The sequence below is a fragment of the Heptranchias perlo genome, chromosome 11 (genome assembly GCF_035084215.1).
Source record: "Heptranchias perlo isolate sHepPer1 chromosome 11, sHepPer1.hap1, whole genome shotgun sequence".
In the NCBI taxonomy this organism is placed as follows: domain Eukaryota; kingdom Metazoa; phylum Chordata; class Chondrichthyes; order Hexanchiformes; family Hexanchidae; genus Heptranchias; species Heptranchias perlo.
Window position 1 is genome coordinate 42457126 of NC_090335.1, and position 26224 is coordinate 42483349.

General features: G+C 42.2%; 1 protein-coding gene across 3 annotated transcripts in view; it reads left to right on the forward strand.

Moving 5' to 3' along the window:
• The first annotated feature begins 241 nt into the window (after window positions 1-241).
• The window catches only part of si:dkey-100n23.5, a 236372-nt gene continuing 210389 nt past the window's right edge, over window positions 242-26224 (forward strand). For all 3 annotated transcript variants that reach the window (XM_067992871.1, XM_067992872.1, XM_067992873.1), the window contains exons 1-3: window positions 242-716; window positions 9580-9632; window positions 14475-14529. In XM_067992871.1, the coding sequence (XP_067848972.1) occupies window positions 612-716; window positions 9580-9632; window positions 14475-14529 (213 nt within the window). In that variant the 5' untranslated portion in view covers window positions 242-611. The remainder of the gene's footprint in view (window positions 717-9579; window positions 9633-14474; window positions 14530-26224) is intronic.

Sequence of the window (26224 nt, forward strand, 5' to 3'; positions counted from 1 at the left end):
CATTTGATGCTTTGGGGTGTGACATAAGCGTGCCAGATGTAAGAAATTTTATATAATTAAATAAAATTCAACTTATGTCTAACATATTTTCCTTACAAGAAAAAGTCAATGAGTAAAGAACTCGATAAAATGTTTCTTGACAGAAAACGATTTGAAGACGGCCTCAATTTTGTAGTCAAATCACTTCTTTATAATTAAAAGTGATTGTCCTTATCAAGTCTTTTTTCTGGCTGTTTGAAACTTTTACGACGGAGGAAACTAGTTTGCAAAACCCATGTTGTTTTTTGATTATAAGTGTTTGGAGAAATAGTCCTTGAAAATGTACACTCGTTATACAGCACGCTATTTAAAGGGTTATTGACGTGTTTCGAAATTTTCAAAAAGATGCAATTGTTCCGCTCAAGACACGGACGCGATTTTATTTCTTCTTTGGTCTGTCTCTGCACTTAATTTGCAGGAGAGAGTGCGGGCATGTTAATACAAGGAGGAACGATGGCCTTCAGCTCAGGGAGGCCGCGTGTGTCCTATGTTGGTCCCGGTGCGGGTGCCGTAACATCCTCTATATTGCAGTGGCGGCGGTAGAAGCAGCAGCTCTTGTGAGCGTAGTTACCATGGAAAATGGGCCTCTGCAGATCACCAGGACAGCCGGCAACTTCACTGGAGTGCCGAATTCCCGCTGCACTATGTTTAATTCAGATTCGGAGGATTATAAATGTGTGAGTATAACGTCGTCCGTGTTGATGATCGGTGCCTCTGACACCCGAGTTTGGAAACGAGGCCTGGCCACCCAACTTCAAAAATAAGATGGTTAAATAAATGCATACCTTGGTTTAGACCTTTCCTTGAGTAATGTGTGTTTTTTAAAAGTTCTGTATTGTCCCTAGTGTAAATAATACTGCATTGTGTGCTATTAAATAGTGATATTAATTTTATTGAAGCTATGCTTTTAAGTATTCTCAACCCTCTACAAAACACTTCTTTTCAAAAACAGCACTACTCCAATTTTTCTCTGACCAACATAATTCTTCCACCCCCCACCCGGGAAATGCAGTCTGCTCGCCCACCCCGTGCTCAAATGCTAGTCCTGGTGGCACAGTAGGGGTACTGTGGTCGTGAATTTTATATTCATGGTTGGCAGTGGAATCACAAAATTAGCAATTCTGCATTCAAAATAAGATGGCCATTTAAGGCATGAGTTATTCGTTTTTGTTAGTGACTCATTGCATTTTTGATGTTGTAACATTTTCATACGCTAACAATCTTTGAGTCATGTGAAGTCCTTGCTTTGGTAGTTTGTTATAAAAGTTGCTGTGCCCCTTTTAATCTGTCAACATCCTTCGAATATCTAATGATCTAATTGACTTCTCAGATGGGGTGATCTTTTTGTGCTGAGGGGCCACCTTAGATATAGCACTATTAAAATCAGTAAGATACTTTTCATTAACCATATATAAACCTTTTTTAAAGTGCCACTGATACGTCAGTGGGTAAATGCACTACATGTTGCAGTATTGTGCCATGCATATCAAGAAAGTCCTTGATTCAGTCCAAATCTGTGCTGTTAGCTGTCAGTTGGGAGTCTTGCTTATGGAGTTGAGGGGAAGCTTGGGTTCTCGCTTCTGAGTGCTTTTCAATAATATTGCTGGACAATGCATTATAGGTGGAGTGTGTTGGGTACAGTCAGGATTGGGCCTGGCTATGATGCCCCTGCAGTCAAATATCCTGCTAACACACAGCCAGATATGAAGAATGGCCATTCGGGGGAGATGCTGGTGTGCTGCTGGTGCCCATGGAAACTGTAGCCCAGCAAGACTGAGGGTGGTTCCATCCCAGGTCTGTGTGGAATTTCTTGATTTCAGACAGGGTGGTGAAGGGATCATGATTTGCCTTAACATTCAGTTTTAGGAAGGAAAATTTGGTCATGATTCGTGCTCTCGATTGCCATTGTGTGAGCCCTTTTGTCAATGTGCATATGTGGACAGCTGGTGACTTGCAGGAAAGCTCATTGTAATGGTTTCTGTTAGAATAGGTGCTCAGTAATCCGACATGAAAAATGTGTGCATGAGGTACTGGATAATCACCACTGCTTGTGGAACTGTAAAGCAGCACGAGTCACTGCCTTCAAGAAAGGAAATTTTAAGGGGAGAAAATTAGATGATAACCACTTTTTTTCAAAGTTGATCTTATTGTCAATTAATTAAAAATCACTTTACTGAAGTAAACCCCTTGTTCTCATCTGGTAGGCTGATGGAGTAATGGAGCCATTTAATATTTTACATTTGCAAGTGTAGACTTACAGCCAAGTAATTAAAATGTACCTGTATATATGCTGTTGTGAATGAATAGATCACCCTTATTGGTTGAGAGACAATGATTAATAGATGTACTGAGAAGGAAGAAACTGAATTTTTCAAAAGCAGTATGTGTTAAGCAAAACATTGGAAAAGTTAAAATTACTGTACAATTAAAATAACCACTTTCATATAATTTCACTTTGCTGATTTTCCACCCTCTGTTAAGGCACTAACTCTTGCTCATTGGCATGTTTCTCTAGTTTCTCTCCTATCTTCCCTCATGTCCTCTCCAAGCTCATCTTGTCCATCAGACTCACTACCTGCTCCCTTGACCCTATTTCCACTAAACTGCTGGCCCCTATGCTATTGGACATTGTAATGATTCCCTCTCCTCAGGTACTGACCCCCTCCCCTCCCCTCCCTTTCAAAACCACCACCATCACCCCTGCTGGAGCACCGAAACGGCCCTAATCAAAGTCACAAATGACATCCTCGGTGAGCGTGATGCATTATCTGTCCTCATCCTCTCTACAGCCTTTGAGATGTCAACCACACCCTTCAACGCTTCTTCTCCATTGTCAAACTAAGTGGGACTCCAATCATAGCTAGAGAATCTCCAGCAAAAGCTTCCCTTCCTGCCCCTGCACTGTTACCTCTGGAGTTCACCAAGTATCTATCCTTGCACCCCCTCATCTTCCTCATTCACATGCTGCTCCTTGGTGACATCATTCAAAGACATGGGGTCAGCTTCCACATGTACACTGACAACACCCAGCTCTACCTCTCCACCACCCTCCTTGACCTTTCCACTGCTTCTGTTGTCTGACTGCTTATCTTGGATGAGCTGCAATTTCCTTCGGTTAAACACTGGCCAGACTAAAGCCATAGTCTTTGGCTCCTGACACAAACTCTGTACCCTTGCCACTGATTCTGTCCCCTCCCTGGCCACTGCCTTGGATTGAATCGGACTGTTGGCAACCTCAGTGTCCTATTCAATCCCAAGCTGAACTTCCGATCCAGTATCCTCCCCCATCCCGGAGACCCCTACTTCTGCTTATAGACAAACATACGAAATGTCGGATAGGGAAAGATCATCCAGTCCCATTTAGTTGTGAAGCCTTATGCAACACTTTAAGACACTCCCTACCTACCAGGAGCTGTGTAATCTCCTGGGAGAGGTGAAAAGGCCAAATAGGGGAAAAAAATCTGGGAAATTCCTAGGCGATCAAAACTAGTCCAGGAAACCACATTGACCACGACTTATATTACTTGGTGCCTATCTCTTGTATAATGTGATCTCTGCCCCAGCCAGGAATCTGTCCAGCTCTCTTTTGAAGATATACAGCGAATCAACACCCACTGCATGAGCTGGCAACTTGTTCCTTAGGTCTACTGTACTCTTGTTTTGGGTGGGGGTGGGGGGGAAGAACCATCTAATCTATTTCTACCCTTGTAATTTTTAAGCATGAACCCTCGTCTTCCCCAACCAATCTAATTGAAATGATTTGTCAATGTGAACTTAATCTAGTCCCTTCATTTTTTAAAAAATAGACTTCAATCAAATTGCCCCACACTTCGCTTCTCTAAAGTACCTTATCTCAGTAGTTAAGGTGTTTCAAACTGGGATTCAATCTTGTGGCCCTCGTCTGAACTTTTTCCAAAGCCTTAATATCACCCACAGTGTGAGAGGACCGGAACTGGACACCAGTATTCTAAATGAGGCCTAACTAACTTCTTGTACAAGGACAAATTGCTACGCTTTGTTTTATATTGAATAGTCCTGTGAATGCAGCCCTGTTTGCTTTAGGTAGAGGTTTATGGCATTGGAAAGTTATGAACTACAATACCAAGATCGTTTTCTTTCATCACAGGCTTCAGTTCTATTCCCTGTAAGATGTACGCATATCTAGCATTGGTCCTGATCATGGCATAACACTGCACTTGTCTAAGTTAAGTAGCATTTGCCAAGTGTGGGCCCGTTTCCCCGACACATCAAGATCTGTTTGCAGTAGTTTAGTCTAATGTATAGTCCTAACACTTGCACAGATCTTCATATCACTTGCAGATCATTCCCCCAAGACCTATATCTAAGTCATTAATAAAGATTGTAAAAGCAAAGGCCCTAACACTGGTCCCTGTGGGACACTACTGATAATCGGTCTCCAAGCATATCCACAACCACTGATAGCTGCATGCCTGTAGGCAGAAAGTTAATTCTTAATCCACTGTACCAACTTCCCACTAATTCCCCATGACACTATCTTGTAAAGATTCCTATTGTGGGGTGTGTTATCAAAAGCTTTCTGATAATATGGCCCACCTCCACCTTTGCCTCAGCCCATCTACTACTGAAACTCTCATTCATGCCTCTGTCACCTCCAGACTTGACTCTTTCAATGCTCTCTTGGCTGGTATCCCATCTTCCTCCCTCTATAAACTTCTCTGGCCAAGAGTGCTACCAACTGAGCCAAGGTGTCACTAGAAACCAAGTATAATTGGGCACCTCCTATAATTTTAAAAGACTTAAAGGCAACAAAGATGCTTTAGGAAGTTTAAAGTTTTATAGCATAGCTTTAAAACCTACTTTCTTTACTCATTCGCCCTGGCTCAGTGATATTCTTACCTTGGAGTCAGAAGGTCATGGGTTCAAACCCCACTCTTGAGACTTGAGCACATAATCTATGTTGACGTTTCATTGCAGTATTGAGGAGTGCTGCATTGTTGGAGGTGCTATTGGATGAGCTGATAAACGAAGGTCCTATCTGCCCTCTCGGATGGATGTGAAAGATCCCATGATACTATTTGAAGAAGAGCAGGGGAGTTCTCCCAGTGTCCTGGCCAATATTTATCCATTAACCAACATCACTAAAAACTGATTATCTTGTCAGTTATCTCATTTTCTGTTTGTGGGATCTTTGTGTGCCCAATTTGGCTGCTGCATTTGCCTTTATAGCAACAGTGACTACATTTTAAAAGCAATTTATTGCCTCTGAAGTGCTTTGGGATGTCCTAAGGATTGTAAAACATTCTGTATATAAGTGTAAGTTCTTTCTCTTTCTAAAATTTTTAATCAGCTTAGTCATGGTTATGCTCAAACGTTTGGCTGGGGGAATGGGGAAACCACAAGGAACAGCTAATTTCTTTTCAAATGGTGGTAAGTGAACAACAAGCCCAGCACATCCCTATATTTGTTTTCTCCAGTACAGAACAACTACTTTAACTCTTTTACATAACTAAGAACTTGTTTAAAAACATTACTGTACATCCTGTTTGGTGTCTTCAGAGACTCTCCCGATGTGCATAATGATGCATTGTGTTGAGGCTGTAGTGATTGTACGGTTGCGGCTGAATTCCTTGCTTGTTCTTGATCTTAACTACATTGCAGTGGGGTACCACTGAGTGAAGGCCAGTCACTTCTTTACTTGGAGCATTATGCTGGGGCCTCTGCACTTTCTAGTGGCTGGTTTGAAAGCAGTCAAAGGGAGGCCATGGAGCTAGACAGTTGCCTGCATGTGGAAAAAAAATTGGAGTCTCACCAACAGTATCTCTTTTTTTAATGAAAAAAAATGAATCGGTCATGAAGTTTTAAGCTCAGTGACAGTATGCTTTGTAATTTTATAAATATCTTGGTTTCCATGGTGTGTACTGATAACATTGCCAAGATTACTGACTGGGGTGAAGGGGAGAAACTGGGCGGCGTAATGAGTTAAACGCTAGCTTGTCGCCTCTGTGATCCGGGTTCATATCCAGCCCAGATTAGTCATTCGGATGGGGAATGAAGTCACCAACTGCTGCAGGCTGCAATTGGGGTGGGGGTTGTAAGGAAAATGTGTCCCTTAGTGTCCTGTCCCATCTTCTTCTAAAACTATTCATGCTTTACATTGAGTCTACAGCACAGAAACAGGCCATTCAGCCCAACTGGTCTATGCCGGTGTTTATGTTCCACACAAACCACCTCCCTCCCTACTTCATCTAACCCTATCAGCATATCCTTCTATTCCTTTCTCCCTCATGTGCTTATCTAGCTACCCCTTAAATGTATCTGTGCTATTTGCCTCAACTGTTCCTTGTGGCAGCGTGTTCCACATTCTTACCACTCTTTGGGTAAAGAAGTTTCTCCTGAATTCCCTATTGAATTTATTAGTGACTATCTTATATTTATGACCTCTAGTTTTGGACTCCCCCACAAGTGGGAACATTTTCTCTACGTCTACCCTATCAAACCCTTTCATTATCTTAAAGACTTCTATCAGGTCACCCCTCAGCCTTCTCTTTTCGAGAGAAAAGTGCCCCAGCCTGTTTAGTCTTTCCTGATAAGTATATCCTCTCAGTTCTGGTATCACCTTGTGAATCATTTTTGCACCTTCTCCAATGCCTCTATATCCTTTTTATAATATGGCAACCAGAACTGTTCACAATACGCCAAGTGTAGTCTAACCAAGGTTCGATACAAATTTAACATAACTTCCCTGCTTTTCACTTCTATCCCTCTAGAAATGAACCCCAGTGCTTGGTTTGCCCTTTTTATGGCCTTATTAACCTGTGTCGCTACATTTAGTGATTTGTGAATCTGTACCTTGAGATCCCTTTGTTCCTCTACCCCATTTTGATTCTGATCATCCAAGCAGTCAATTACCGCCCCATCAGTCTGCTCTCAATCATCAGCAAAGTGATGGCACTGTCGACGACACCTTCCATCAAGCAGCACTTATTCACCAATAACCTGCTCACCGATGCTCAGTTTGGGTTCCGCCAGGACCACTCGGCTCCAGACCTCATTACAGCCTTGGTCCAAACATGGACAAAAGAACTGAATTCCAGAGGTGAGGTGAGAGTGATTGCCTTTGACATCAAGGCAGCATTTGACCGAGTGTGGCACCAAGGAGCCCTAGTAAAATTGAAGTCAATGGGAATCGGGGGGAAACTCTTCAGTGGCTGGAGTCATACCTAGCACAAAGGAAGATGGTAGTGGTTGTTGGAGGCCAATCATCTCAGCCCCAGGACATTGCTGCAGGAGTTCCTCAGGGCAGTGTCCTGGGCCCAACCATCTTTAGCTGCTTCATCAATGACCTTCCCTCCATCATACGGTCAGAAATGAGGATGTTCACTGATGATTGCACAGTGTTCGATTCCATTTGCCGGCCCTCAAATAATGAAGCAGTCTGTGCCTGCATGCAGCAAGACCTGGACAACATCCAGGCTTGGGCTGATAAGTGGCAAGTAACATTCGTGCCAGACAATGACCATCTCCAACAAGAGAGAATCTAACCACCTCCCCGTGACATTCAACGGCATTACCATCGCCGAATCCCTCACCATCAATATCCTGGGGGGTCACCATTGACCAGAAACATAACTGGACCAGCCACATAAATACTGCGGCTACGAGAGCAGGTCAGAGGCTGGGAATTCTGCGACGAGTGACTCACCTCCTGACTCCCCAAAGCCTTTCCACCATCTACAAGGCACAAGTCAGGAGTGTGATGGAATACTCTCCACTTGCCTGGATGAGTGCAGCTCCAACAACACTCAAGAAGCTCGACACCATCCAGGACAAAGCAGCCCGCTTGATTGGCACCCCATCCACCACCCTAAACATCCACTCCCTTCACCACCGGCGCATCGTGGCTGCAGTGTGCACCATCTACTGGATGCGCTGCAGCAACTTGCCAAGGCTTCTTCGACAACACCACCCAAATCTGGGACCACCTAGAAGGACAAGGGCGGCAGGTGCATGGGAACACCATCGCCTGCACGTTCCCCTCCAAGTCACACACCATCCCGACTTGGAAATATATCGCTGTTCCTTCATCGTCGCTGGTTCAAAATCCTGGAACTCCCTACCTAACAGCACTGTGGGAGAACCTTTACCACATGGACTGCAGTGGTTCAAGAAGGCGACTCACCACCACCTTCTCGAGGTCAATTAGGGATGGGCAATAAATGCTGGACTTGCCAGCGATACCCACATCCTATGAACGAATTAAAAAAAAAAAGCAGAATGTGGCCTCCTTAATCTTCTTACCAAAATGCACCATCTCACACTTGTCTATATTGAGATTCATTTGCCAATTACACGCCCATGCTGCAAGTTTATTAATATCTTCTTGCATTTTGATGCAATCTTCCTTTCTATTAACTACACCCCCAATTTGGTTTTGTCTACAAATTTTTAAATTGTACTTCCGATTCCCGTGTCGAAATCGTTAATGTAAATTGTGAACAACAGTGGTCCTAGCACCGATCCCTGTGGAACACCACTTCCCACCTTTTGCCAGTCTGAGTATCTACCCTACTGTTTGTTTTCTGTTTTGTAGCTAGTTTGCTATCCATTCTGCTACCTGCTCCACTACCTGTCCCCTGATTCCACATGCTCTGTCCTTAGTCATGAGTCTACAATGTGGTACCTTATCGAAGAACTTTTGAAAATCCAAATATATTACACCTACTGCATTACCCTTGTCTACTCTTTGTTACTTCGTCAAAGAATTCAATAACGTTGGCCAAGCATGACTTTCCTTTTGAAATCCGTGCTGACTACTCATTTTATTATATTTTTGCTTTCCCCCACCCTCTCGCTCCTATCGCGTCCCATATTGCTTCACCCTCCCAGTATCCCCTCCTCTTCCTATGAATCCCTTACTCTCGTCACTACCCCTACAACTCTCACCTTGAACTATCTATTCCACTTCTATATTCTCTCATCCTTAATCCTCGATCCACTTGCTGCCGCCGCCACTAACTCGCCACAAGGGCAGGTGGCAAGAGACCAGAGACCCATCACTCTCAACTTGTTTCCTTCCTTCCTATTTGTTGCCCTCAGAGGCCTTGTTTGCTTTCAAAATTCAGTTTACTTGTTTGAGGAAAGACAATTTCTGCCTCTGTCTCTAAATGTGGAATTGGAATTTAAAATGGAAAAAGTTGACACAAAAGTGCAACAACAGGAAGTAATGTTTCATAGACAGGCATGGAGACATAAGGGGGTGAAAAAGGTCTTTGACGGCAGTGCAAAACGGGTGATAGTGAATCAGCAGCCCATTTTACACCCCGCCCAGTTTTCTTTTCCACAATGGACCCAATTCACTCCACATTTTTTTAATTTGTTAAAATTGTAGGTGAATTTAATTTTGACACTTACAAAACAGTAAGTCTTACTTTTATTTTTTAAAAAAAGGGAAACTTTTTTAAAGAAACACTTTCTTTTACTGGTTCTTCATGTCTGATGAAACTGACAGTTACCTCACTGAGATGCTAATAATTTTTTTAAAAATCCTATTACCTACAGGTCACTATCATTGCAGTGAAGCGAGCCTCTGCTTCCTTCTCTCTACTTGGATGGTAAGTTTTGTTTTACATTTTTGCTTGTAATTAAATCAGATTGTCTTCGTACAATAATTCGACTATATATATTGTACTTTATAAGCATTATATATGTGTGGCCCAAACATGCATGCAGAAAAACAAAATTCTCCATTATTTATCTTTCTCATTAATAAGATGCTATTAACAGGCAAGCAGACCTCCCTTGATGGATTAACAAGTTTAATTAGTGAGTAGCTTGGATGTCCAGACAAGAATGTTCCCAGGTTGATCCCTGCTCTCTATTGAGTCAGCTGGCCTCAGTTGGGCACCAGTATGTTCGTTACAATTGGACTTTGCACCCCTGTATTAAGGATAGGGAAATCTGCTAGGATGCCTGCTTCTGATTGCTGTCCCTGCTGGAAGCGTGCATGTGTGAATGTTGTAGAAAGGATTATGCTTGATGATGCACTGTGGTCCAATAGAAACATGAAGTTTACAGCAAAGAAAGTGGTGATTCAACCCATTGTATATGTGCTGGCTCTTTCTAAAGGAATCCCACGCTTATCCCTACTGCCTTCTAGTTTCCCCTTATCTCTCTATCGTCCTCTGCTTTAAATAGTTATCCAATTTTCCCTTAAATGATACAATGGTTTCTGCCTCAACCACATCCTGTGGCAAAATATTCCATGCTCCAATAATCCTCTGCATAAAGAGATTTCTCCTAACCCTGCTCCTTACTTTCTTAGTGATGATTTTCAATTGATGGTCCTTAATCACTGACTTCCCATCCAGAGGAAAAAATATTTTGCTATTCACTCTATCAAAACCCTTCATAAATTTAAAAAACAATTATATTAAATCGCCTCTATCTTATCTTCACGGTAGAAATAGTCCTAGTATCTCCTCTCATAACTCTATTTTCCCATCCTTGGCATCTACTGGTAAATACAAGTTGCACACTCGAGTTGTACAAGTTATACATGGATAGGATAAAAGATAAACAGGAGGTACTGAAAAGATTGGCAGAACTCAAAGTAGAAAAGTCACCTGGTCCAGATGGGATGCATCCTAGGTTCCTGAAGGAAATAAGGGTGGAAATTGCAGAGGCTCTGGCCACTATCTTCCAATTCTCCTTAGATATGGGGATGGTGCTGGAGGACTGCTAATATTACATCCATGTTCAAAAATGGGGAGAGGGATAAACTCGGCAATTACAGGCCAGTCAGCCTAACGTCGGTGGTGGGGAAACTCCAAGAGACAATAATCTGAGACAAAATTAATTGTTAACTTGGAAAAGTATGGCTAATAAATGAAAGTCAGCACAGACTTGTTAAAGGAAAATCGTGTTTGACTAACTTGATTGAGTTCTTTGATGAAGTAACGTAGAAGCTCGATAAGGGTAGTGCGGTTGATGTTGTGTATATGGACTTTCAAAAGGCATTTGATATAGTACCACATAATAGACTTGTTAGCAAAATTAAATGTAAGGAGTCTTACAACACCAGGTTATAGTCCAACAGCTTTATTTGAAATCACAAGCTTTCGGAGCTTTCCTCCTTCGTCAGGTGAGTGACGAAGGAGGAAAGCTCCGAAAGCTTGAGATTTCAAATAAAGCTGTTGGACTATAACCTTGTGTTGTAAGACTCCTTACATTTGTCCACCCCAGTCCATCACCGGCATCTCCACATCATAGCAAAATTAAAGCCTTATGGATTAAAGGGAGAGTGGCAGCATGGATACAAAATTGGCTAAAGGTCAGAAAGCAGCGAGTAATGGTGAACAATTGTTTCAGAGTGGAAGGAAGTGAACAGTGGTGTTCCCCAGAGGTCAGTATTAGGACCACTGCTCTTTTTGATATATTAATGACCTGGACTTTGGCATAGAGGGTATAATTTCAAAGTTTGCAGATGACGTGAAACTCTGAAATGTAGTAAACAATGTGGAGGATAGTAACAGACTTCAGGAGGACATAGACAGACTGGTGAAATGGGCAGACACATGGCAGGTGAAATCTAATGCTGTGAAGTGATGCATTTTGGTAGGAAGAATAAGAAAAGGCAGTATAAACTAAATGGTACAATTTTAAAGGGGGTGCAGGAACAGTGAGACCTGGGAGTGCACATACACAAATCTTTGAAAATGACAGGACAAGTTGAGAAGGATGTTAAAAAAACATATGGGGATCCTTTATTAATAGAGGTATAAAGTACAAAAGCAAGGAAGTTATGCTAAACCTTTATAAAACACTGGTTAGGCCTCAGCTAGAGTATTGTGTTCAATTCTGGGCACCACACTTTAGGAAGGATGTCAAGGTGTCGGAGAGGGTGCAGAAGAGATTTACTAGACTACCAGGGATGAGGGACTTCAGTTATGTGGAGAGACTGGAGAAGCTGGGTTTGTTCTCCTTAGAACAGAGAAGGTTAAGCAGCGATTTGATAGAAGTGTTCAAATCATGAAGGGTTTTCATAGAGTGAAAAAGAAGAAACAGTTTCCAGCAGTGGAAGGGTAAGTAACCAAAGGACACAAATTTAAGGTGATCGGCAAACGAGCCAGTGGCAACATGAGGAAACATTTTTTTTACTCGGCGAGTTGTAAAGATCTGGGATGTACTGCCCAAAAGGGTGGTGGAAGCAGATTCAATAGTAACTTTCAAAAGGGAATTAGATAAATACTTGAAGGGAAAAGATTTACAGGGCTGTGGGGAAAGAGCAGGGGAATGGGACTAATTGGATTGATCTTTCAAAGAGCTGGCACGATGGACTAATTGGCCCCCTCCTCCTGTGCTGTACCTACGATGATATAATCTCGATAGCTTTATTTGACTCTATAATGGGCCACCCAAAATTGCACACAGTGCTCTTAACTGTGGCCTAATCAATGTTTTGTATAAATTTATTATTTCATCCTCACTCTGTACTCTGGGCCCCTATTTGTAAAACCCAAAATGCTGTTGACCTTTTTATGGATTATCTATCTGCACTCACAGGGAATTATGTATTTGAAACCAAAGATCTCTCTGTTCATCCACACCGTTCAGTGTCTTTCCATTAAAGGTATATTCACTTTTCCTTGTTCTTTCTTCCAAAATGTATTCCTTCACACTTACCCACATTAAATTGCATATGCCATCTATCTGCCCATTCCACTAGCCTATCTATGTCTTCCTGAAGCTTTTTTCTAGTCCTCCTTGCTTTTTGCCAAAAGTCCTACTTTTCTGTTGTCAGCAAATTTCAAAATTGTATTCCCTAGACCTAAGTTCAAATTACGTTTTCTATACCAAACACAAAAGTTGACTCAAACTGATCGTTGGGACAAACCACTTCCAATCCTTCTACAGTCCGAGGAACACCCATTTACTCTAACCATTTGTTTTCTGCTTGTCGGGCAGTTTTCTATCTATGCTGCTACCTTTCTTATACCATATACCTGAATGTTTCTAATGAACATCTTGTGTGACACTTTATTGAATGCCTTTTGAAAATCCATATACACTGCATCTATTGTGCATCTCCCCCTCCCTTTGATTCACCACTGACAGCCGTGCCTTCAGCTGTCTAGAATTCCTCTGCTCTAGAATTCCCACCCTGATCCTCTCCACCTCTTCCTTTAAAACTCTTCTTAATCTCACCTCTTTGGCCAAGCTTCTCGTCACTCCTAATCTCTCCTTTGGCTCAGCGTCCATTTTTGTCTGATAATGTCTCTGCAAGGTGGCTTTGGATGTTTTCTATGGTAAAGACAGTATATAAATGCAAGTTGTATGTACTGTATTCCCTTTATTCAATAGGCTACTTCTTCAAAAACCTCAGTTAGCTTTGTCAAACACAAATTGCCTTTAACAAATCCATGCTGACTGTCCTTGCATTGCTAAATGATCACTAATTTTATCTCAGATTAGGGATTCTAAGTGTTGCCCACAACTGCGTTAGACGAACTGGTCTCTAGTTATCCTTTTCTCCCTTCTTGAGCAAAAGTATTACGTTGGCTACTCTCAGTCCACTGTCATAATTTGCATCTTGAAGGAGGATTTAAAAATTCTGACCAGAGTGTATCTGATCTCCTTTTGACTTTCTTCAATAGCTTAGGGTGCATGGCATTAGGTCCTAGTTTTTTCAAAATCAATTCCTTTTCTACAGTTATCTCTACCAATTGTTCAATATCCTCCTCTAGTACACCTACATTCTCACTTCCACCATTTGTAAAAATTGATGCAAACTGTTTAATATCTCTGCCATACCTTCATCCTCCACAGTTAGACTCCCTTCTTCATTCCTACCCTCCCTTTAACTATTCTTGTGCTTTTTATATTATAACTGCATTGATGAACCCTGGCTATATCAAAGGTTGAAGGGGTCAGAAGTGAGATAAATGTACCACATCCAATTTAATAAATTGGGAGTAGAATTTCTTTTTCTTTCTTTTTTGCTGATGATTTCCTTACCTCTGCTGAAGGTCTTCAGTCCTTGCTGAGGCATGATTCAATGAGCACCAGTTGCCATCTGGTACTTCGCTCAAGTGGCTATATTTCATGCCTGAGCCCTGATGGTGGGTGATGGCAGGCTATTTGATCCTGCCCCCACCCAACATTTATAGTACTTCGAGCAGTGGTTGCTGGATTGTGATCAAGAGCAGCAACCCTAGCCAGTTTTTCCTTGCTGCCCCATGGTTGTTGAGGCCAATTATAGTACCGCTTTCACTGCCCTAATTGAGATCAGCTAACTCGGCACTTTCCAAGAATTAAACCTGGGACCTTCCTTGCCTGCATCACTTAGCCACATACTTGATAAACTTAGTGAGCCCTTGGGGAGAAAAGGATCAATGCTTATTTTCTTAATGCTTGTGGAGCATGTATATTAATAATTATGTGTGGTTTTCATGTAGCTCCTTTATGCTTCTTGTGATATGGTTATTCCGAAGGTACAACTCTTTGGCCCAGGTAAGGAAATTGTATATAATTTACAATACTGTGCAGTAATTAATGATTGTGCTCACACAACCACAGTTTCTAAACACTGATATGTCTTTAGGTTTTTTCCACTATGACCACTGACCTCTGTGTTGGATGCTCTTGAATGAGGAAGATTGCATGGTTGCAGAGGAGGAAAAATATATCTCTACCTGGAAGTAGTCATATTAATAGAATGGACATTTAATTAATTTGCTTATTCATTCCATTTTGCAAGAAGCTAGTCTAATGACACTAATTCTGATAGTTGATGTGGTACAAATAGAGGTTCCTTGTTTGAAGTATTGCCCATTTTTGTTTTGTTTACACTACACATGCAGAATGCTGAAATGTAATTGCTTATTCAAAAGAAAGAAGATATGCGTATCAGGTGAGCTCAGATGTAAGCTTGTGCATACCCTATTTATGTAACAATAGCGCTTACCTCAAGCTGCTTTAAGTAACTGCAGCCGTGAACAGTTCTATATCTGTTGTTCAAGGTTGCTTGTAACGAGAGATTAAAACTGACCCGAAAATGTGAGTTTCACCACAGGCAAGTCATTACAAAGCACTTGGATTTACTTCAACATATTCTTCCTATGTTTTTTTCTATTTTTTAAAATAAATAGTACTGATGGTGGATAAATTGACTAGGAGGAATTATTATGTGAAAAAGCAGAATTAACACATACATTTAAAGTTATGTTGTCACTAATAAAGCTTAGATTTTTAGCTCTCACTGTTAGTGTTCAGCAGGCTTAGTTGACTTCCTCTAAGCTAGTTTCCTCTGATGTCATCAGTGCTCACTATATAATCAAAATATTGAAGATCATGTTGGCCAAACTCTTGTTAATTTGATAGCAGATCTCTGATGGCATCACTGAGTGAGTCAGAGACTATGCTGTTTTATAACACCAGTGGTATTACCAACAAAGTGATGACAGGGAAAGTGTTACAGGAAGTAAGTATGACACTTACAGGAAGTGCTTACTATGTGCAATACTTTTACTATCTAATGGATGGTGTATTGAATGATGTGCATTTCTCAGTGGAAAAATATTGTTCCTGATAAAAAATATTGTTCATTGTGTAATTAATAGGTTGCCAGAGTTACAGTGGTGTTACTATAGCATTGATTATTGGTGTGTTTACTGTGCAAAAATGTAACTACAACATGTTAATTTAGATCACAAATGTTATCACAAGATTTAATAAACAAGTGGTTTGTCACTTTAAAAAAAAACTGGAAATCCTTTTTTAAATTACAAAAAATATATAGCTCAGCTGGTTAAGTCAGTGAGTTGAGCCATAAAGATCAGGAAGGTCCCAGTGCAATCCCAAGTCTATGATGAGTTGGCTACTTTGTGTTTTAATAGCCTGCCAAGACTTCCTAGCAAGACTCACCCATTGAATGATGACCACTTGAATGAGATACCGAAGGGTACTCAGCACACGTGTTATTATGCCCCATCAAGCGTTGAATGTTTTCAGGAGAAAATGGAAGGAAACAAAGAAAAAGGAAAGAAGATAAAGAAATGTGCTGTGGTGCATTGCCTTTCATTAAGGTTGCAGTACTCTGTTTTGAAATTTTTTGTCTCGCTATAGAGAAGCATTTTAGTTGGTACCTCTCCTGATAGTCTAACTTATGTTAGGAGATTGCCTCGTGAAGAATTGGAGGTACAAAGCTATGTCCTGCCACTTCATTCACTTTGTAGCACATTGGTGAACCCATCTGACCACATTCTACTGAATGTGTAACTCTGGAATGCAGAATTTGTTGACTCAAAAAGTACACCTCGATAACTCAGTCATGACCTGCTCACTTAGGTGTTATCAGGTCTTTCCATCTTGTTAAATAAATTCTATATTCCCTATATAATCAAGACTTGGTTTGAATCAGCACTTGCAACAGTAGTGAAAGGTTTCAAAATGGACACTGTTGTTAATTCATCGAATTGTCATGTATGCTGCATAAGTATCTTAGAATATTACATCAAAATGGTTTCTAAATCTGAATAGTTCCCGTTACAATTCAGGCTTTCTCTAACACTTGTGTTCACAACAGAAATTAATTTTCATAAGCACACTCATGTCACCTGTAAACTGAAACTTGAAACCTTGTGCATGATGTGAGTGGGATAGTGCACGACAGTACAAACCAACTGTTTTGCACTATATGAGCTGCCCACCATACTCTCAATGTTCTCCTGTCCACTTAAAAAAGCAGTAAATATCACACTCAGACTGTATTAATCAGGCAAAAACTAATTGTTGAATTTATTTATAAATGAGATAATTACACAGAAGTAAAAGGCACACATAGAAAGTAACTAGTAATATGGTCTTTTAATTGCACAATATTTAAACTTTTCCAAAAACAACAAACAACTTGCTTTTATGTTGTGCCTTTAATATTTAAATATCCCAAGGTGCTTTGCAGAAAAGGAGGAGGAGGGAGGAAAGGAATAAAGGAATGCATAATCATTTTCATTTCCATGGACTGCTAGTTTCTCGCCCAAGTGGTGAAGTTGAAAATCATCCACTCCATTTTATAATCGTTCCAACAACAACTTCCCCATGCATGGCCAGAGCAAGTTATTAAGGCTCACAAACATTACTGACCTTGAGCCTTACAAGGCTACATACAGGTTCACCCTATGCTACACATAATATTAAAAAAAGCCTGTCCCAATCGTGGGGAATTGTGCCAAACAACTGAACTACAGTTCTCAGGATTATATGTGCAGGCCTTCCAACACAATGCATTCTCATGTTTTTACAAAAAAAAACCCTGTCCCTGCCAACCCCTATGCCCTGATATACTGCTTTGCTGTCTAAGCACACATCAGCACTAGGCTCTGGATAGAATGAACCCAGCACAATGGGAGCAGCCAGAGAATCCAATAACAATAAACTACCAGTGAGAGCGCAGCCGTAGGCGGAGAAATATCCCTGAAACACTAAACCTTTGTGCTCCCCAACTGAGTCTCCTGCTTTTGTTCTCCAACTGGGCCTTTAGCTGCCACTCCGTGATCACTGCTTCTTTTTCATTCTACAAACCCATCAAGTGTTCCCAGCCCACAGCCCGCCAAGGCTCCCTTCACAATTGCTACCAGACCTGAGCCTCTATGTTTAGGTTTTAGTAATTTGCATATAAATATTCCCTAAATGATACAAAGTGCAAAACACGTGTTTTTACAAATAATTCTCTACAAAATGTATAAACTCATTAATGTTCTTCTGGTTGTGATTAAAATAATTTTTCCATTACTCATCTTTCTTAGCAGAGAGTGGTGTTCATTAATCAGTTTCCTGTTTACACTGGCTCTGCAGATCCTATATCTTGAATCTTTAAAAATATGTAATTTTCTTGTGGGATACCTGGGTTACAGTGCAAAACTACAAAATGAACCCCAAAAAAGTTAATATGAACCAAGTTCTTTTGCGTTCAGTTTAAATGCCACAATTCAGTTTTCAAACAACTTTTTTTTTAAAAAAAAGGCTCCTGAGTTTCCAGTATAACAAACATCTTCAGTCATTATTGTATTTAAAATTTCATCAAAATGGATAAGAAAGCAAAAAGGAAGGAATGTCTTTGAGTACTATTCAGGCCAAAAAAAAATAGCTTTTGTGGTAGAAAATAAAAATGAAGTCTGTCTTTTACACTTAACCTTTGTGGACTTATTTTGGGCTTTCATTACACAGCCATTTCAAAACATAAGTGTCTTTATGTTTTCAATTTTGACATTTTAAACTACATATCAGCAGCTTTTAATAGACAATTTGTTCACTGGAAAAAATAGTTTTGGAATATGTTCACGTAAGTCCATTGTTTTTTTAATGGATGGGCTGCTGCCATCTATAAATTCATTTTGAACACTTGTTTGAATTTATGTTTTCCATATGTTAAGTTGATAAAAAGGGAATTTTCTAAACAAAGTGCTTTTGGATATTGGGGTGGTTCTTATGATCAACAAAACAAAAATTGAAGTTCATAAAATTAGGACGGCACATTTTATGTTGCATATATATTCCAATCTTTTCATTTTACCCATCACTGGGTATTTTTAAGAGTATTTTCTGTATGATTTTGAGAAAAATTTAGAACTGTTGTGATCTGGATGAGATATTATCTTTAGATCATTGCATGAGCGTTTATTAAGCTGCACTTGTTTTACAAAATAGAATCATTTTAAAAACGTTTGCATTTACAGTGTCGACAATGTCTTTTCAGCTCTAAGGGCCCCCCAGCTGAACAAATACTTTGCATACTAGGTTTATTTTTTTATTATTCGTTCATGGAATGTGGGCGTCGCTGGCGAGGCCGGCATTTATTGCCCATCCCTAATTGCCCTTGAGAAGGTGGTGGTGAGCCGCCTTCTTGAACCGCTGCAGTCCGTGTGGTGAAGGTTCTCCCACAGTGCTGTTAGGAAGGGAGTTCCAGGATTTTGACCCAGCAACGATGAAGGAACGGCGATATATTTCCAAGTCGGGATGGTGTGTGACTTGGAGGGGAACGTGCAGGTGGTGTTGTCCCCATGTACCTGCTGCTCTTGTCCTTCTAGGTGGTAGAGGTCGCGGGTTTGGGAGGTGCTGTCGAAGAAGCCTTGGCGAGTTGCTGCAGTGCATCCTGTGGATGGTACACACTGCAGCCACTGTGTGCCGGTGGTGAAGGGAGTGAATGTTTAGGGTGGTGGATGGGGTGCCAATCAAGCAGGCTGTTTTGTCCTGGATGGTGTCGAGCTACTTGTGTTGCTGGAGCTGCACTCATCCAAGCAAGTGGAGAGTATTCCATCGCACTCCTGACTTGTGCTTTGTGGATGGTGGAAAGGCTTTGAGGAGTCAGGAGGTGAGCCACTTGCCGCAGAATACCCAGCCTCTGACCTGCTCTTGTAACCACAGTATTTATATGGCTGGCCCAGTTAAGTTTCTGATCAATGGTGACCCCCAAGATGTTGATGGTGGGGGATTCGGCGATGGTAATGCCGTTGAATGTCAAGGGGAGGTGATTAGACTCTCTCTTGTTGGAGATGGTCATTGCCTGGCACTTGTCTGGCGCGAATGTTACTTGCCACTTTTGAGCCCAAGGCTGGATGTTGTCCAAGTCTTGCTGCATGCAGGCTCAGACTGCTTCATTATTTGAGGGGTTGCGAATGGAACTGAACACTGTGCAATCATCAGCGAACATCCCCATTTCTGACCTTATGATGGAGGGACGGTCATTGATGAAGCAGCTGAAGATGGTTGGGCCTAGGACACTGCCCTGAGGAATTCCTGCAGCAATGCCCTGGGGCTGAGATGATTGGCCTCCAACAACCACTACCACCTTCCTTTGTGCTAGGTGTGACTCCACCACTGGAGAGTTTTCCCCCTGATTCCCATTGACTTCAATTTTACGAGGGCTCCTTGGTGCCACACTTGGTCAAATGCTGCCTTGATGTCAAGGGCAGTCACTCTCATCTCACCTCTGGAATTCAGCTCTTTTGTCCATGTTTGGACCAAGGCTGTAATGAGGTCTGGAGCTGAGTGGTCCTGGCGGAACCCAAACTGAGCATCGGTGAGCAGGTTATTGGTGAGTAAGTGCCGCTTGATAGCACTGTCGACTGCACCTTCCATCACTTTGCTGATGATGGAGAGTAGACTGATGGGGCGGTAATTGGCCGGATTGGATTTGTCCTGCTTTTTGTGGACAGGACATATCTGGGCAATTTTCCACATTGTCTGGTAGATGCCAGTGTTGTAGCTGTACTGGAACAGCTTGGCCAGAGGTGCAGCTAGTTCTGGAGCACAAGTCTTCAGCACTACAGCCGGGATGTTGTTGGGGCCAATAGACTTTGCTGTATCCAGTGCACCTGCCGTCCTTACCCGTTCTGGCCTATATGTGACTCCAGGCCCAAAGCAATGTGGTTGATTCTTAACCACCCTCTGAAATGGCCTAGCAAGCCACTCAGTTGGAAAATCTCGCTTACAAAAAGTCACAATGAGAATAAAACCTGACGGACCACCTGGTATCAGACCACTAGGCACTGGACACGACAAAGGCAAACCAAGCCCAGTCGACCCTGCACAGTCTTCCTCACTAACATCTGGGGACTTGTGCCAAAATTGGGAGAGCTGTCCCACAGACTAGTCAAGCAACAGCCTGACATAGCCATACTCACAGAATCATACCTTTCAACCAACGTCCCAGACTCTTCCATCACCATCCCTGGGTATGTCCTGTCCCACCGGCAGGACAGACCCACCGGAGGTGACGTTACAGTAATACACAGTCAGGAGGGAGTGGCCCTGGGAGTCCTCAACATTGACTCTGGACCCCATGAAATCTCATGGCATCAGATCAAACATGGACAAGGAAACCTCCTGCTGATTACCACCTACCGCCCTCCCTCAGCTGATGAATCAGTCCTCCTCCATGTTGAACACCACTTGGAGGAAGCACTGAGGGTAGCAAGGGCACAGAATGTACTCTGGGTGGGGGACTTCAATGTCCATCACCGAGAGTGGCTCGGTAGCACAACTACTGACAGAGCTGGCTGAGTCCTGAAGGACGTAGCTGCCAGATTGGGCCTGCGGCAGGTGGTGAGTGAACCAACATGAGGGCAAAACTTACTTGACCTCGTCCTCACCAATCTACCTGTCGCAAATGCATCTGTCTATGACAGTATTGGTAGGAGTGATCACCGCACAGTCCTCGTGGAGACGAAGTCCCGTCTTCACACTGAGGACGCCATCCAATGTGTTATGTGGCACTACCACCGTGCTAAATGGGATAGATTCAGAACAGATCTAGCAGTTCAAAACTGGGCATCCATGAGGCGCTGTGAGCCATCAGCAGCAGCAGAATTGTATTCCAGCACAATCTGTAACCTCATGGCCCGGCATATTCCTCACTCCACCATTACCAACAAGCCAGGCGATCAACCCTGGTTCAATGAGGAGTGTAGAAGAGCATGCCAGGAGCAGCACCAGGCGTACCGAAAAATGAGGTACCAACCTGGTGAAGCTACAACTCAGGACTACATGCATGCTAAACAGCGGAAGCAACATGCTATAGACAGAACTAAGTGATTCCACAACCAACGGATCAGATCAAAGCTCTGCAGTCCTGCCACATCCAGTTGTGAATGGTGGTGGACAATTAAACAACTAACAGGAGGAGGAGGCTCTGCAAACATCCCCATCCTCAATGATGGTGGAGTCCAGCAAGTGAGTGCAAAAGACAAGGCTGAAGCGTTTGCAACCATCTTCAGCCAGAAGTGCCGAGTGGATGATCCATCTCGGCCTCCTCCCGATATCCCCACCATCACAGAAGCCTGTCTTCAGCCAATTCGATTCACTCCACATGATATCAAGAAATGGCTGAGTGCATTGGATACAGCAAAGGCTGAGTGTAATGGTTTTGAAAAATGATCAGCAATTCTTGAAAATGTTGAGATTGTTTCAGGGCGCCTGCTTTGACATGTCTACCATGTAATGGAACATGTCACATGACACTTCAGTTTAGTCCAACAACCCTAACTTCATAGTTTCACCTGCAGAAACATTTTGCATGGATATATTTTCTCCCTATCCTGGTATAATTGGTCAAGGTATAAATGATGGTTTGTTTGATACCAGGGTGGGAGATATTCCTTCTGTAATTTTTCAGGTAACATTGTAGGCCCAATTGTAACTCGGAACGGGAATCGGGCAGATGGAAGGCAAGGTGAGCACCAAACCCCGCCCCTGGCCGCAGCAGGTGATTTTAACTCCCATGTCTCATCTGCATTCCCTTAAGAAAGAATGGACTGGAAAGAGAACACTTTGCCCAATGATTTTGGTCCTTTGTACATAGTCAAAACATAAATCTAATGAATTGAAATCCTAAATCAAGCTTTGGTAATGAAATTGAACCAGTTTTGCCCTCGTGTTTACCTGTGATCTTAGAAGTCATTCTACAAAGCAAAATACTACTATACCAGACCCATGTTTATTTCATTTAAATAAAGTTCTTGATATTTAGATAAATTAGTTCAACGTTCACTGAGGAACTGGGAATGCTGGAATTCTACATAAAAGTAGAAAATGAAGGAAATACACTATAGGTCTGTCAGCACGTGGAGAGAGGAAAGATTTCAAGTGTCAGAATGAAGTGTGTCTGTGCTAACCTATTGTTTTGGATAAAAGAAAGAAAGACTTGCATTTATATAGCGCTTTTTCATGACCTCAGGACATCCCAAAGTGCTTTACAGCCAATGAAGTATTTTTGAAGTATAGTCACTGTTGTAATGTAGGAAACGCAGCAGCCAATTTGTGCACAGCAAGACCCCACAAACAGCAATTTGATAATGACCAGATAAACGGTTTTAGTGATGTTGGTTGAGGGATAAATATTGGCCAGGACACCGGGGATGACTCCCCTGCTCTTCTTTGAAATAGTGCCGTGGGATCTTTTATGCCACCTGAGAGGGCAGACGGGGTCTCGGTTTAACATCTCAACTGAAAGATGGCACCTCCAACAATTCAGCACTCCCTCAGTACTGCATTGGAGTGTCAGCCTAAATTTTGTGCACAAGCCTCTGGAGTGGGACTTGAACCCACGACCTTCTGACAGAACTGCTGTGCATTTCCAGCATTTTCTGTTTTTGATGAATTACTCAACATGTTGTAGTAAAAGTTGAACAACTTGATACACTTAGACAAAATTCTACTTTTCTAATATTTTTCTTTGTCAAGATTTTATTCACTTTCCAATATTGTATAGGATTATGTAATTCTAGCTACTGCTGGTGGTAAACCAGTGCTGCTGTACTTATACCATGTCTTACTTGTACAGCTCATTACAAATAATGGATTGAGTTTCCCCTTGTAGCTTTAACCTTTTGGGGACCATAGTCACAGTTCAGCACCAAAATTAAATGAAATAAAAATTGAAGTGTTCTGTGCTGGATATGTCCCATATCTTTATATTCAGGATATAATTGACAGGTTGCTTGCCTGCTCCTAGTTGATACTCTTTTTTTTGTTCAAGAATAATGTCAACAGAGGTCAAGAAACTGCTGACCTACCATCCTCCTGGTTGGGAGATATTGCATGTGTCCAACAGCAATAAGACCAAAATAAGGCATCCTGATTTTCTGTTTTGAGAATTTGAAACTTGTCCAAGATTTCTGCATCTGCCGTTTATGACATTGTGGATGAATCTGTTGATGTGCTGGTGCTGACATAAACCTGGCTCATGTGTGGCAGCCCCTTCCCCCACACTGAAACCTTTCCTCCTGGCTGTATATTCCATTATTTGCCTTCCCAAACTGTCATGGTGGTGACACTGCTTTTGTTGCTAAATCTCATCTTTGCCTCCCCCCTACTTCTCTGCCACCTTCTCCTCCTTTTGAGTAGTGGGGGGGGGGGGGGGGGAAACTCTACTCCAACTCATTATTTATTCGCTCTCACTCTCAACCTCACCCTCAAACTCAACTCCTCTCCTCTACCCCCACACCCTCACTCCCCCTCCCACCTGTCGACATCTCTACTGTTATTGACCTGCTGAGTTGCTTATGTTTTCAATGACTTCATTCTCATCAAATCACTCACTATCTCCTAACCAGTCTTGCTCCATGATGATGCAGACCTCATTTTTGCTCTCAAGTTTGAGTGCATCTGGTACATGACTGATCTAGTTATTCATTACCAGATCTAGTTCAACCATGTTTAGCACTAATGTGTCTCACTCTCGTCAGTGAAATCCTCATTACTCCAGGATCATTCCAGAAGGCAAAGAGAAGCCAAGGCTTCTTTTCACCATGATGAGCTGTCTTTCAAAACCCTTTCCCTCACCACCAATTCCAAGAATGGAGAGCAAAGATTTCTTTGTCTCTGAGACTCACCATCTATTTAACTATCTCTGCTGCTACCCTCCTTAAGTCTTCTTTTTCCCCCCCACCCCCCACATCTCCCACCCATCCTACATCTGATTCCATGTCATTCTGCAGTTTGTCTGCCATCTTTCTACCCCCTCTAGCCTCATCTCTTCAATGAGACCCATCTCCTGTTCCTTTGATCCCCTCCTCACTCAAGTCCTGGCCTCGATGCTAGCTGACATTTCTAATGACACTATTGATCAGGCATTATTTCTCTTTGTTGCAAAGCTGCTGTCATCACCCCCTTCTCAAAATAGCCCACCAGTGCAGTCCAATTATCTATCTCTGACTTCCCTTTCATCTCTAAGGTTCTTTAATGTATTGTCATCTCCCCGAAAAGTCTGTGTTTGAATCCCTTCAGTCCAGCTTCTGCCCTGCTCTCAATATTAAGACCACCCTAGTCAAAGTCATGAATGACATTTTGTTCTGTGATTGTGGTGCATTATCCTTGTTTATCCTCTTTGGTTTCTCCAGAGAGTTTGATACAGTTGACCACATCATCTTCCGGCATCTCCTCTTCAACTGTTCAGCTCCATGGGATTGTCCTTGTGTGGTTCCACAACTACCCGTCCAAACGCAGCCAGCCCAACTCCAGCAATGGCTTCTCTTCCTAAACTTGTACTGTCAGATTGGCTGACTAACACAATGTCATGGATGAGTCCATATTCTCTCCAAATGAACACCAGCAAGCCTGAGCCATTGTTTTGATCTCCCACCATAAATTCTTCCCTTGTCACAAGCTCTGGAACTGATGTCCTGCTCACCCCAGAGCTAAGCTTCAGACCTCACATCTATCACCAAGACTGCTTACTTCCACCTCCCCAACATTCCCACCTTCGACCCTGCCTTACACCCACTGTTGCCATAACCATCATCCATGCTTTTGTCACCTCCAGACTTGATTTCTGCAATGTTCTCCTTCCTATCCTCACACCCTCCATAAACTCCAACTTGTTCAAAACTCAGCCAAGTATATGCTGCCCTGCATTGAATCCCTAGTCCCTGTCATCCCTATCTTCTTTGATCTACACTGGCTGTCTCTCCCCTGATTCATTGAGTTTAAAATTCTCGCCATCATCTTCAAATCTGTCCATGGTCTTGCCCCATCTTGTTTCTCCAACCTCCTCCACTGTCCTGTGGTCTCTGGCTCTTTAACCCATGTCTTTGTGCATCACACCCTCCCTTTATTCAACCATTGATGTCATAGCTTTCAGTTACCTGGTTGCCACTCTCTGGCACTGTGTGCCTGAGCTCCTCTACCTCTCCACTTCTCTGTCCACCTCTTAAAAACCTTCTGAAGACCCGTGTTTTTGACCAACCTTTCAGTAGCGCTCCTAATTCTCCCACCTTGGCTCATTGTGTGTTTCTTTATTCCTTTTATGTTTGTTTCTCCCTTCTCTGTAAAGTGCCATGGGACATTTTCTAAATTATAGGGAGTGTATAAATGTAAGTTGTTACTACTGGTACTTGTCAGTGAGTAAAATTGCTCCAAGCTGTTTCTAATGGGTACTGTTATTGCTTACTGTACACAGCAGCAGGTGGTAAGAAATAAGTGCCACCTTTTGCACATAAGGGCAGTGGAAGGGAAGGGAGATTGTAAACACTTTGAAAAAAATAATCTCCCATGGTGATATGACCTGTGATTGACTGCTGCAGATTTGAAATTAGGATTATTTGGGCATTTGACATAATTCCCAGCAACTTTAAATTATGCAATTAAAAGGGGGGTTACATCCAAAGATCCTGACAAATTCCAGTTTCAGAATTGGCAAAAGGTGGCAATC